This window comes from Glossina fuscipes, unplaced genomic scaffold, assembly GCF_014805625.2.
Source record: "Glossina fuscipes isolate IAEA_lab_2018 unplaced genomic scaffold, Yale_Gfus_2 1, whole genome shotgun sequence".
Classification (NCBI taxonomy): domain Eukaryota; kingdom Metazoa; phylum Arthropoda; class Insecta; order Diptera; family Glossinidae; genus Glossina; species Glossina fuscipes.
In genome coordinates, this window is record NW_023998415.1 from 13759887 (window position 1) to 13773908 (window position 14022).

The 14022-nt window shown below is 32.4% G+C and overlaps 1 protein-coding gene across 2 annotated transcripts in view; it reads right to left on the reverse strand.

Moving 5' to 3' along the window:
- Window positions 1-14022, reverse strand: part of LOC119632291 (LIM/homeobox protein Awh) — a 47010-nt gene that overhangs the window by 11996 nt on the left and 20992 nt on the right. For both annotated transcript variants that reach the window (XM_038025124.1, XM_038025123.1), the window contains exon 2: window positions 3936-4117. In XM_038025124.1, coding sequence (XP_037881052.1) covers window positions 3936-4117 — 182 coding nt within the window. The remainder of the gene's footprint in view (window positions 1-3935; window positions 4118-14022) is intronic.

Genomic DNA, 14022 nt, shown 5'->3' on the forward strand with positions numbered 1-14022 from the left:
TCAATTAATGAAAAGTGTTGAGACCTATTTAAAATAAGAGTTAAGCATTCCAGCGCACTCATTGTAGCGCTAACAAATCTAAAAATATACAAGATTGACCCCAGTGAAAAGATTTCATTCGATCTGTTTCCGAAGAGATAAATGTAAAACAAATACACTACACTACTAGTACTTCGCTTCGCTTAACGCGTTCATTCATTCAATGACGTGGTTATACATTATTTTCATAGAAATGCACATTTTCCATAGAGATCCTAATATTAGAGGGCGCTCAGAATGTCAACTAAGTCTGTCATAAAAATCTTCAAATTAGATTTTGTCGCCATAGAAGGGTTTACTTTTCATGAGAGCCCCTCCTATAGATACAATTGAAATAAATTAATTTTTAGACTACATTGCTACTATGGTGCATTTTTCTTAAAAATATTTAAAAAATTAGACCTTTTTGCCATACAAAAAAACTCATTCACTATAGGAATGCTTGTAAGCTTGTAAGCGTTGATTTCCAAAAAATAGACTTAGAGCTATTTGATCAAAATTTGATGTAGTTAAGTTTTACATAAAACCAATTTTCATTGTGAAAATATGAAAAATTGAACATTTTTGGCATATGTTACATATGGCTTATGTTACATTACAACGCTTACATAGGGTGGAATTTGAAAAAAATGAACCCATTTGGTCTAAATTATAAAGTTATTTTTATGTCAAACCATTATAATGGACGGACCAAGACATATTGAGAATAAGTTTTTTTCGCTATATAAAGATTCAGTTTGCGTAAGAACGGTTATATGATGGGTTGTTCAAAAAATTACCCCAGCCGATCCATATTTTTCATATCGACTTAGAATTACGAATTACGATTGCTCAGCTATTTTTCGTGCACCAAATTTCATCGAATTATCTCAAAAATTGGTGTAGAGCTGTAGATTGAATACAAAAATGAATGGAAAAATATCAGACGGACCGGCGGACAGACAAGCTTCGATATAACAAAAGGTGAGTGAATCTATTTTAAGCTCTTCTGAGTGTTGTACGCACTCGCACAAACGTAACATGTCCTGTACAGCAACTGGTGTAGGGCATAGAAAGAGTTTTGCTCACCTTTTTGGTAATTTTTCGAGAAGCTACTCATGATTCCGATATAAAGAATTTCATTGATGGGTTATTAAATGACTTTCACTTCCTCATTGATGCACTCACGTTACGGCTGATCAAGATCGAAGCTGAAGTTATTGAATATTAAACTTTGCACTGAAAGATGAATAGTAAATGAAAGATTTGTTGTTCCCTATCGACACCATGCAAATCGTGCAAGGAAAAGAAAACCAATAAGTAATCACACTACGAGTCTTAAAAATTGCTTTGAATAGCTTAAAAAGTCCCAGAACTACATTTACGTTTTCCATTCAATTTATTGACATTACTCACAATAGTTTCAATCTTTCTGATGGAATACTCTCCGATACTATTGCGATATAAAAATAAATATTCGAAATAAAGGAAGGCCGCACATTACAAATCCGAAAAAGGAAATCTTTTTTCTTGACTGTAATTTCGAAATTGGTGTAAGAGACTTTAAGAAAATGTTGACCTTTTTTTTTAACATTATGAGTCAAAATGCAAAAATAAAGTCAAATCAATATATTGCTCATAGAGGTCACCGGGCAATATCTTGAAAAATTACAGTAGACAGCGCACTGCTAATTATTTATTTTTTGAATGTAATTTAATTAATATATCACATGACTTCTGTCTGCCCAATTTTGAAACATTTTGTTTGCAGTGTAAGTCGTAAGATAAAGTTTTTTCCAACTCTTTCGTATTTGCAAGAATAGGTGTTCACGTGATTCACTTATTTGCCGTTAAAATTTTATTTAATCCAAGTCGGTTTGCTTAAAATTCGCAACTCCTCTCTAATTTTTAGGCAGGTCGTAAATCAACGACAGATAGCCAACTACATGTATGTGTAGGTGTAAGTTGTCACCACCCCTAACAGTACCAAATAATAAACATAGTAACTATTACCTGAATGGACAGTTCCTCCATTCGTAACACAGTAATATGCGCGCTTTAGAAACAACAACAAAATTGTGCAAAGACCGGCATTAGCTTATTCATTTGTGCTCACTTGTTTGTTTGACGTTTGCTGCATGAAAGTTCATCCTCGCGCAAATCAACACAGTAAGTTTCAACTTGGCAAATATAAAAATTCTTATCAAATCAAGTTTGTGATAATAAACGTGATACGCTCGTAACAGCACATGCAACAAGTAAAGCATTTTAACGATTCACTAGAAGTGTTATCTTAAAACCCGGCGTAAGTACTTCCAAGGACCAACCAAAAAATTCGGCGCAAAAAAAAAATTCTAATTGTTGCCCCCTCACATATTCGGAATAAAGAGCAAAATATATATATATATATATATATATATATATATATTCAATTCTATTGAAAATGAATTGAAACGGACCACTCCTAATAGGAAGACTTGTCTTGAAAATATCATTATATGAAGTTTTCAAAGTATCTCGGCAAAAAACGCTGCCGAAAAATTCGTATCCGATGGATCAACTATTTGGAGCCCCTACCACATAATCGCTTCTAATATATAAATAAATCTTTAGTTGAGAAAATGGTTTAACTTTTAATAATTGATAGTGAGTACCGATCGATAATGCTAATTTTATATAGAAATTAGTTGGGCCAAAATTGAACTACACTCCATACAAGAATTCTCAAGAATAGCTAGCCCGCAAAAGGTAGGCGCACCTACCTACTTTGTAATGCCTTATGCCAGAAATGGGTGAAGAATAGTAATATCTTTGAAAAGAAAATTAATTTTGTTCAGTTTCATTCGGTTCATGTGATTTCATGTTTGGGTTCGCTTCGATAAAAAGCCAAAAGTATGCCTTCACATTGAAAAAAGGTTATAATTTTACATATTTCCTCATGCAAATAAATGAAGAATTATATTAGGTGAAGTGGTGCGGGGTGCTTATTACTCAGGCACCGGTGACTATAATGTTTTTATAGCTATCACCGAACGATGGGAGTATATTTATTTTGTCGAAAGATTTGCACACAACCAGAACGTCAATCGATTGAGACATGTCCATATGGCTATTTTCTTTTTTTTTTTCTCAATTTTTAATATAATTAATTATTCAGAGGATGCCTGCTATTCGTGTAACTGTGACAGTGACTTTCAGAAAGAAGAAAGCAAAGAAAAAAAAGGAATATGGAGATAGTGGCTGCATCCTAGTGGGTGTATGACCAATCGAATCGTGTTATGGCTTTATCGACTGAGCATCCAGTACAGTTACGCGCAGAAATAAAACTCAACCAAACTTGGGATTTGCATCCGCGAACACTGATTTCGTAGTCGGGATATTTTTAGGTACTCGGCTACCCAGGTAGTTAAGTGTGTAATATTTGCAATAAACATCCGTTGCAGCAATGAAGATATCGCTTTCAAATTTGCCAAAAAAGAGTTTAAATTTAATGCTTCAAAGCAGTCAAGGAAAACGGCTACAATGCAACATAAATGGAGAACAACTTTGCCTGACGATAAAAATGTCCACTTTTATTTTACAACAAATGAACAAATCAACCAAACACATCTAATAATATTGAGTTTGAAAATTTCGTGTTTTCATCTTCTTGGTCTCGTTTAGGATAACAATGACTAATAGACTAAAAGATTCGGTCACAGCCGAATATAATTTTCTTGGTTATGTTTTATTTAAACCTTTTTTTAGGCTAAGGATGATGGGTATAAATGACTTGATCATAGGCAAATATAATTGCCTTCGTTGTTACTTTCTTAATACGTATTCTTGCGGTCGTAATAATAAGGAAGCTTAAGTAAATACTGAACAAGTCGGTAATGAAATAAAACGTATTGGAAGTAACTTTCTTTAACACTTACTTGCTGTAATCTACTTTACAATAGACCTTCCGTTCCCGTATAAAACATGATTGTTGACGATCTAAGGGGCACATACACATACAACATCGAAGACAATTAATATGCCATGAACAACCACCAACTTCGAGATAGAATCTATCCGAGATCGGCTCCCCACACGCTGCGCAGGTGCGCAGCTCAGTCTGTAAAATAGAAAAAATGTAACTTACAAGCAATTTTAAACTAATTTGTATACTTTGTTCGCATACAAATATATACAGATACGCAAAAAAAAAAAAAAAAAAAAAAATTATAATAATTATAAGTAATTATAGCCGTAGTCCAATATGTACTAAGACTCTGATGCGAAATTTTTAATATTTAATCTCATCAGATACATAGCCAATGGTTTTTTGTTTTTGTTTTCTTAAGCCAAGGACAAAGGTAAGCCCGTGAAGTATGCCGACTTTTGAGCGTCGAAATTTTCTCAGTCGGTTTAACTTTACATATCTGTTCGCTATCTGTTATTGCAATGTTCGCAGTTGGAAAAGAGAACATAGAAAACTTAAACTTGGCATATTCACGATAATGATGACCATAGCAGTCATTCGTTCAAAATCACGAAAACTGTAACTCTCAGCTTGTATATATGTGAGACATTAGTTCAAAAAACTTGAAGCAAATATTACTCGAAATCGTTTCAAACCGCAGTGTTTACAGTTCGTAACAAGTATTGATTTGGAACTTGGTGCAGCAAGAGCACTTAGAACGTCACTACAGCAATGGATGTAAGTAACCTACCGAACAACAGAAAAAATTTTATAAGCTTGTAGTCTAGAAGAGCTATTGATTTGGAATGTGATACAAATATTCCGTATGGCAATTGCGTCTAATTAGCCAATCGGTTGTATTTGTTAGAGGTAGTGGGACCTAAAGGTACGCTTGAAGATTCTTACGGTTGCGGTTATTGTTGTTTCGCCTGAAACGCAATTTAATTCTCTTAATGATCTTCATTATAGTTCTATAGAATGCAATTAATTCTACTACGAGTTATAGTGAGATCTATGTCTAAAAAATGTCCAAGTCAATGTTTTAGAGGGAAACCCACTGTATATTTTCCAGGTAAAAAAATTGTTATTTTATCGGCTTAATAAATGCTTCAAATCTTCTAAAATATGTAAAAAAAAATTCTTTCTCATCTTTTTTATCTAATAGAAATTTATTCCTTAAAATTTGGGGTTTCTTTCCAATCGTTCAGATATGTTTAAAGAGCTGCTAGAAAATCACAACCTAAAATATTCTTCATCGATTTCAAACTTGCCTTGTCCGTGAGATGAGTCTTTAGAAAGCAAGTAGATTAATTTTAAAGTATTTCCAAGTATAGGTAGCTTCAACGTGGCCCTATCGATGGCCCGACGATAGTTGGATAGATAGGAAACTGAAAGCAATTTAAAAGTTTTCAGTGTTTCGGAAAGTCAGACGCTAGAGCTATATATGCATATATAGTTTCTCCCATTTTTTTGTCATTTTGCAACACGTAAAGAAAGAAAAAATAACTGGGGACTTTGCTTTCGATAGGTGTGGAAAAAGAAGCGCTCTTTAGCATAAAATATTCGAGGTAAGAGAATGGAAAGAATATTTGAAAATGAAAGGCCAGCTTCATGGTCCTACGATCATAGACTAGCAGAAGAAAATAATAAAAAATTCGTTTCAATAACGTGTCAACAAAGTGTCTTTAACGCGTTTCAAGTAAGTTTTGAAGGCATTTCCCTAAATGACTTGCAGGCTCAACCCACAATTTTTCATTATTTTCATGCAAATTTTTTACAAAATAACGCATGCTAAGGAAATATGGAATTGATCTTCGATAAGTTAATTTAAATAATAAATAATTAACGAAAGGTTTTTTTTTTTTGATCGAACATCATACGAACAAATCTCTTAAAATCACTTCTGCCTCAACATATCTTACGAGACCGCCTTCGGTGCTGATATTTTTTAATATTTTTTAAAACTACTTTTCGTTTTTTTTTTTTTTTTTTTTTTTTGTAATAAAAGGCTCCTCACATATTATTGTCATTCCATTATCGTTTCTTGCATCCAAAGAAAAGGTCAAAAATACACTTTTTTCTCTACAGTGACTTCCTCCCTTAACTTATAGCTAATTGGTTCATTGAATGTATGATCCCATCATCGCGAATTTTAGTGCATTTTATTATGTTACTTTTGACCGTTTCGTCTCGTTTTCTTTTCTTTTTTTTTTGTGTGAAACAAACTTGCCAAGATTAAACGTCACATTGGAAAATATTTCATTTATTTAACTAAATCTTTTAGTAAAATCGTTAAATCGTTCTACAGCTAATTTTATTAAGTATCTTCAAATTGAAAAATGTTCCTCATAAATAAATCTGAGCATCAACGTAGTGCAATATAGGCGATTTGGAAAAAAATAAAAAAAAATATTTCGCTTACACTAATCATAGCTTAGAGAAATCGTTTGATTATCAAAATTACTTTTCATTGTTTGTTTTCGTAACAATTTACAAGTTTGGGCCGGCGGGTAGAAAAAGGCTTCGATGTAAGAAATTCAATGTAAATAAAATAATTCAATTAATTTAAATAATAATTCAAAAAAAAAAAAAAAAAAAAAAATATGTTAGAAATTGATATAGAAATTTTATGAAAGGTTTTTGTGTGACGTAATATACTGAAGTGAAATTTACGCAGAAATTTCCCTTTCTTCAGATTTCGCTGCAAAGTACTTTGTTCTTAAAATATGCATAAGAGCGTAAATAAGTGAGATCTTTATGTCAACGGAATATTGTATTGCAAGTCCCATAGCAATCTTCCAAATATTAACTTAGCTAGCTTAACACGACGCGACGGTAACGCAATTAAAATAAAGTTTGTCTACATAATGTAAATAAACACGGTTCTAGCATCCGTAGGATATAAAAACAATCCATCAAATAAATATAACGCACATAATCACTCATAATAAGTCGTTTGTATTTTTGAAATAATGTAAAACTCCAAACTTAATTTGTTGATTAAACATTGGTTTTTAATAAGAAAAAGTACCGTTAATAATCGGCATTGCATTAAGAGATGTTATGGCGGCTCTTTATTGTCAAAAAAAAAAACTGATTTCTAAGCGATGAGCTAATTTTCAATAAAATCGAATGGATATTAATGCTGCTAAACTCTCTGGTTGTTAGAATTAGTTAATTATTCCAAATCACATAAGAAAAATGCAAAAAAAAAAAAAGAAAAATCGTTTTGGAAGATCGAAAAATGTAATTGCGCGAGATAGTTGACAACCTAAAGATATCAAAAAGCATCCTATCCACCAGCCTGCTCGCGCATTTATCCACGATACAGGTCCCTTTGTAGTGAAGGCCGCGTTTACTTACTTTTAGTTAAGCAACACAGCGTGTTGAAGTAAGTCATTTAATCAAAATAGAAGGGATCGTTTCACGTCATATGAGGCATTGCTTGAGGCATGCGATCATCACTATACTCCAGAGTCAAAGCGATCAAGTCAAGAAGTGAATTGATCCGCAACGAATCAAAGCCGTCTAAAGCGACCAAAAATACAAAAGTCTACTGGGAAGATTATGATGTCTTCAATTTGAGATGGGCATAGTGTAATACTCATCGACTAGCTTGAAAATGGACAAACGATCAATCGTGAATATTATGCGGCATTATAAATGCGTTTGGATGAAACGGCTAATTAGGCCGGCGACTTTCTCCAAGCGATATTTATTGAAATTTAGATGCACTTAAGAGATCTTTATCATTTTCGTCTCTCATTATATGTCAGATTAATTACAACATATGGGCCCATTCGCATTTTTTTTGTAAAGGTCTTCTATAGATTGTAGGGCACTTCTCTTTTGTTTGTTAGGGGATTTGGTATTGAAATATACAGCAGTATCCATAACGATACACACTTCCCGCATAAGTGCATAAGGTAAGCAAATAATACGCTATGCATTTCACAATCATCAATTCCAAATAGTTTAGTTAGTTCACTTATCCCTTTCAAAATGCAATGAATGGATGGCCAACGCATTTATAATGAAAATGCGATACAAAATTTCACCTTGACTTAAGAATATAAAATATACTGTTTAGGATATCTGATATTGTTGAGTAGGCAAGTTAAATTAGTAGTAGTAGTAGTAGTAGTAGTAGTAGTAGTAGTAGTAGTAACCATAAAAGATTAAATGGACGGACAGATAGATAGATAGAGCAAAAGTTGACCTAAATCTTGCGTTAATGATAATAAAGTAAATGTAGATACATTGTAATAGGTGTAAAATAAAATTCAAACGGTTAAAATAATGGTAAACTTTCAAAACTGTTAAGGTTTAGATTTCTATTATTTAATCTTAACTATCGTTAAGCGTTAAACGTTTAAAGTTTTTTAAAAGACCGAAATTAATATTCAAAAATAATTTATGCTAATTTCTTGTTTTTATTCCTTTGATATTTTGCCGTCAAGTATTATTATTTATGTAACACATTTACCGTTTTTGTATCGATCTCTTACATATGTGTACAAATATTTTTCTTTCTTTCTTTCTTTTAAATATTCATTTCTTAAGGTATCTGCGTTGCAATTGTCTGGCACATAATATTCTTTTCCCGTATTTACTGTGTACGCTGTGTAAATTAAAAAAAAAAAAAAAAAAAGGAATTATCTCACTGAGTGATTACATAATATTTCGTGAAAATATATACCAAACCGCATTTAATTGCCTGCTAAACTTACGAATGGAAAGTCGAAAGAGGCACAAGCGGAAGTACAATTTGCTTTTTAAAATTCAGAAATTCGCGTTAAAAGCGAAACGTTAGAAATATTTGCCAGATATGATATTGCGAGTGGAACGTAACTTTACTTATATCTTAAAAAGCTAAAGTTTTTAGATGTCATCGATTAATGTTCTATGAAAACGTGATAGTGGAGACGGTAGCTTTAGTTTTATCAGATATAGGAAATAGTTTTGTTTACCTATTAAACAATTTATATAAAGTTTAAAGCAGATTAGCATTGAATGTATTGGAACTTTCTATAATACTATCACTATTCGCTTACTTGTCCAAATGTTGAGTAGTTAAAGGGAGTTCAATTATTTGTTAGACTAGTGAATAGTGTTAGAACCTAATAATTTTTATAAAGAATTTATATTAAAACAAAACTATTTCGTAAGAAATTTTGTTCAGTCGAGGACCGGCCCTCATGCCTATCATGTAAAGTGCGCTTAAGTTCATGCAATCGTCTCTTTTATATATATGTAGGGATATTAAGGAAGGATTATAGAACTCTTTGCATTAGAACTTTTATTTCCCAGCAATATATTTAAAAAGGTATATATTATATATAAATATATATATATATATGTATAGATGCAAGAAATTTGAACTGAATACCTTTTTAAATATTATTGGAAGGGAAATTTTTCACGCTATTTTATGTATTCCGCCAATCGATTTCATGCGTTTCGAGCAAAAAAAAAAGTCTTAACATAATTATCAGGTTAAAGTTATTTGTGCTCTAAAATACAATGCAAGTAAATAGATATAAGACACAGTTAAATCATAATAGCTCCAATTGACAGAAGCTGTAAATGCGAAGTTCATCATGTTACCACTAAATGTATATATTCAAATTTTACATAATTTACGAAGTGATGGACTACCACCTCTAGTGATAAGCATAAATATACAAAAATAAAGAAACGCTTTTGTTTCTGTATTAGTTTGGAAGATGTTTAATTGATAACTTTACTGACCAGTCTGAAGACTCTTGCTCTGCGAAACATCCGCTATATAATGTATGGATATTTATGTGTATAAGAATTTACGTAGAGAAAACAACTATGCCTATGAACTTTTACACGCTCACACGCACACGCACACGCACACACACACACACACACACGTTTACCAATTACAGCAAGTGGTTATGGCTGTTTAGACTATTCACGGAGAAGTATATAAAAGAAAATTTCTCGTATTTCGAGAGGTGATGCTAATCTTTGTGGGAAAATATTGAGATCAGGTTTTTAGACAATCACCACAAAATATCAGGTTGTACAAACATGTGTAATGATATCAGTGGAACATATGCATATATACAATTATACACACACACACACACACACACATACACATAAACTCACATATATATATATATATATATATATATACAGACGCATAGTTATGGATGTAAATTTACTAGCCATCCAGCCATCCAGCCATCCAGCCAGCCACAACCTAATAAAAGTCAGCAGAACACAAAAAAATGTAAATTTTATTTTTAAAAGCAAAGAAAGTCGTAAAACAAAAGATTTTATAAACACAACAGAAATCGTTTCGTTTTAATAAAAACCCTGTTTGCCAACAATTTTATAAAGTGTATAAATTAAAAATGTTTAAAACGGAGCCATAAAATTTTAGTCATACAAAATATTCTGAACTTACCAGCGTATATGTATACGTACAAGAATATATATATATATATATATATATGAAATCATACACACTTATATATATGTATATATAATTATACATGTATATATATATGTATATTTATATACATAAGTTTGGTCATGTTTTTCATGTAGCCATCATCCACAGCGAATGACGAAACGAAACAAATGAGTTTAATTTGGTTTAGTTCGAAATATCTGTACCTACGCAGGTAGGCAAAGAAACGATATTTATGATTGTAAATATACATAAGGGTACAGGCAGGCGATGCTATATCATTTCAACTAGGTTAATACTTGCTTTCATAATATTGGGATTCAAATCACCGGATAGCTTAGAGGTTAAATATTTCTGCTGCGCTTTCCATTGGCTCTAACTAATTGCTATGCAATTGGATAAATACTTATTTTATCATGTATATGCATAGGTGTAGTGGTTTCCTATGTAAAATCTCATAATTATTTTTACTGTTGCAAATGCTATAAGAAGAAGAACATACCGAAATGTGTGCGCACCGATCCTTAAGCAAGTATTTGAAAAATAATAATAAAATGTTGTGTCAACACGATCAGCTTATGTGATCAATAAATTGTAGAATCTTACCTTCTGTTTATGTTTTAAATAAAAATCTATAGCGCTAATACATACATACGTGTGCACGGTTTAAAAAACCGTACATGGGTATGTGCATATTAGTATGTGTGTATATATATATATATATATATATTATTCTATAAATTTCAAACTAAGAAAAAGTCGTAAACGCAAACAAACACACGCATGTAGAAAGTTTCATGAAAAACATCATTGTCATATTACGAGACGGGATGGCCTGTTATGGCTTTACTACTTTCATCCCGTAATATGGATCCGCGCGAATTGGTCATATATTAATAACTTTTTAAGTGACGAGTGACGATTTAAAAAGGGGGCGTAAATACACTTTGTATATATGCAAACACATCATAAATCGGTATCTGGATAGGTCGAGAAACAGCGCCCAGTCGTTTTAATGATGTCTAATACATCAAAAAGTGTTATTTGACTCAAAATGCTTTCTCAAAAGCCGCCTTTATTAAAAAGCTTTTAAATTTTTATAAAATTAAATGAGTCTGAAATTTAAATACAATACGAGACAACAAAAAGGAGAAATGTTTTAGACAGACACACATTCGATAGCTGATAACTGAATATGCGGAAAATTTTATATGCTCTTGTAATCAAAGTTTTAGCAAAAGGGAGGCTTAAAATGCAAGCGTTCTATTTTCGGCAAATGCAGCTAAAGTCTTGATCAAAAATTACCGCCAGATGTAACAATGCATTCGTATTGAACAAGTGTCCGGAATAGTCACTTAAATTTCCAGGTAGCAAAATATATTTATATGAACACCGTTCGCATAGTACATACAAAGAAAGAAGTATAGAAGTTGAATAAGATTTTTGGCGCCACCTATTGACGGCTGTTCAGGTCAGAAATGCACTTTTTTCATTGCTGTTTTTTCACACGTCTATGATATAACCGATAGAGAAGAAGCCGATTTGTAAGGCGGTATATATCTCCGGCAATGAGTTATTTTCTATCCTTGTAAGTCGGTACAGACATCTCCTTGCAACCGAAACTGTGATATACTAGATGTGCCTTTTTCCTTATAACATTTGTTCTTCTTGCTTTACTTAAATGACATCCTCTGAGTGATCAGTCAGTTTAATAAAACAAGGTCAAAGATTAATTTGCCGTGGAAAGATAGATAGATTTTCCTCTCTCTTTATCTATCTATCTATCTCTCTTTCTCTTTCTCTTACTCTCTCTCTCTCTCTGTCTCCCACTCTCTCTCTCTCTCTCTCTCTCTCTCTCTGTCTCTGTCTCTGTCTCTCTCTCTCTCTCTCTTTCCTTCTCTCACACACTCGCTCTCTCTCTATCTCTATCTATCTATCTATCTCTCTCTCCTCTTAGTACTTATTAATTTATTGTGACGTTCGTTTTTGAACCACTTGGTAATTTTACAAACTTCCTTCGTGGGTACCAAGCTTACCGTGACATTTTATTCACTTTACATTTCCAGCTATGATTTGCTTATAATCATGTGTGTTTGATCGACAATAAAATACTTTTATGGGAAACCGTTAAGATTGAATTTTTAAAACAATATCTGATATGTATTTTCTGCCCTGCGATCAGCACTATACAATTGTAATCTACATTTTGTTAAACATTAGCAAGTTTTTGCGAAAACATAATAAGAAAATTTGGAGGAAATGTACAAAAGTATGATAAGGGAAAATATAAGAAGTCATCGCACTAATAAATGACAGGGCGGAGACAATTTCGTTCATGTGCAAGCGTTGAAAATGTTTTCATGTCATCCTTGAACTGTTTCAAGCGTGCTTATGTAATGACGAAGAGGTACGTAAAAGGCAACATAGGCATAGTGGGTTTTAAATAAAAGTCGCCCAAACTTCGTGATAAAGAACTTATTATTTTCTTCTCCATTTGACTTGCTTTCAAACAATATTTTCGGCCGTTCCACATGTCCAAATATATTCTAATTTTTCGCACATCTTTCTTTTCGGTCACAATATGATGCTACTCATTTCTACTCATAGGTCTACTGAAAAGCTCTGAATTTTATTTATTTTGCCATAATAATCAAAACGCTACGGTTATTATTGAATGAATTATTCACAATTCTTTCGCATTGTTTGCAAAGAGAAACAACCGTACAATCTGAGATAAGCAAAATTTTACGCTTTAGGCAAGAAATTTTTCGATATCATTAGTATAAGACAGTAAGAAACAATTAGTTTCTAGCATTTCTACAATGATTTTCCCATACAACGGCTATCAAAAAATTAGGTGAAGATTGCGTTTAAATTTCGCGAACACCGTATAGTCATGAAACTATATATTTCTAGATTGTTAGTATTGTCTTCAACAGCTATGCACAGTTTCGCGACAATATGTTCAATTGCTGCAGAGTTATACGTGGTTTTGTAAACTGATCTTGTCGAGCAAAGAATTCTTATTAAATTTTGTTTGCGGAATAAATATTCCGCTGCGGCAATATTGAGGATCCTCGAGGAGGGCTTTAGCAATGAGAAAATATCGCAAAAAAACATGTTTATAACTGTTACAAAGAAGGCCGAGGGTTCAAGATCTTCATCAACATCCACTGACGAAAGCTGTATCAGGCAAATCAAAGATTTTGTGCTCGAAAATTGTCGATAGAACTGACACATAGAACTCTGGCTGATGCGGTGGACATTTCATTGTGATTACCTCAAATCATTTTAACAGATACCTTATGTCACAGACTCATGGCGTAAGTGCAGTTTGTCGGACTGGAAACACTTTGAGATTAAAAAAATAAAAAAAATTATTACACAAATTCCCATTATTTTTTGATCGCAGTAATATATATGTGAAAAGAACATTCCCTCATGTCAAAGATTTATTTCAAATTGATAGAGAAAAATGGATGATGCTTTTTGAAAATAATTGTAAAGGAGCTTGGGGCGTCAAAACATACCTCATTCTTAGCTCAATAGAAAGTCTTCTACTTGACGCATATATATAACATCACTGCCAACAAATTCATATAATTTCTTG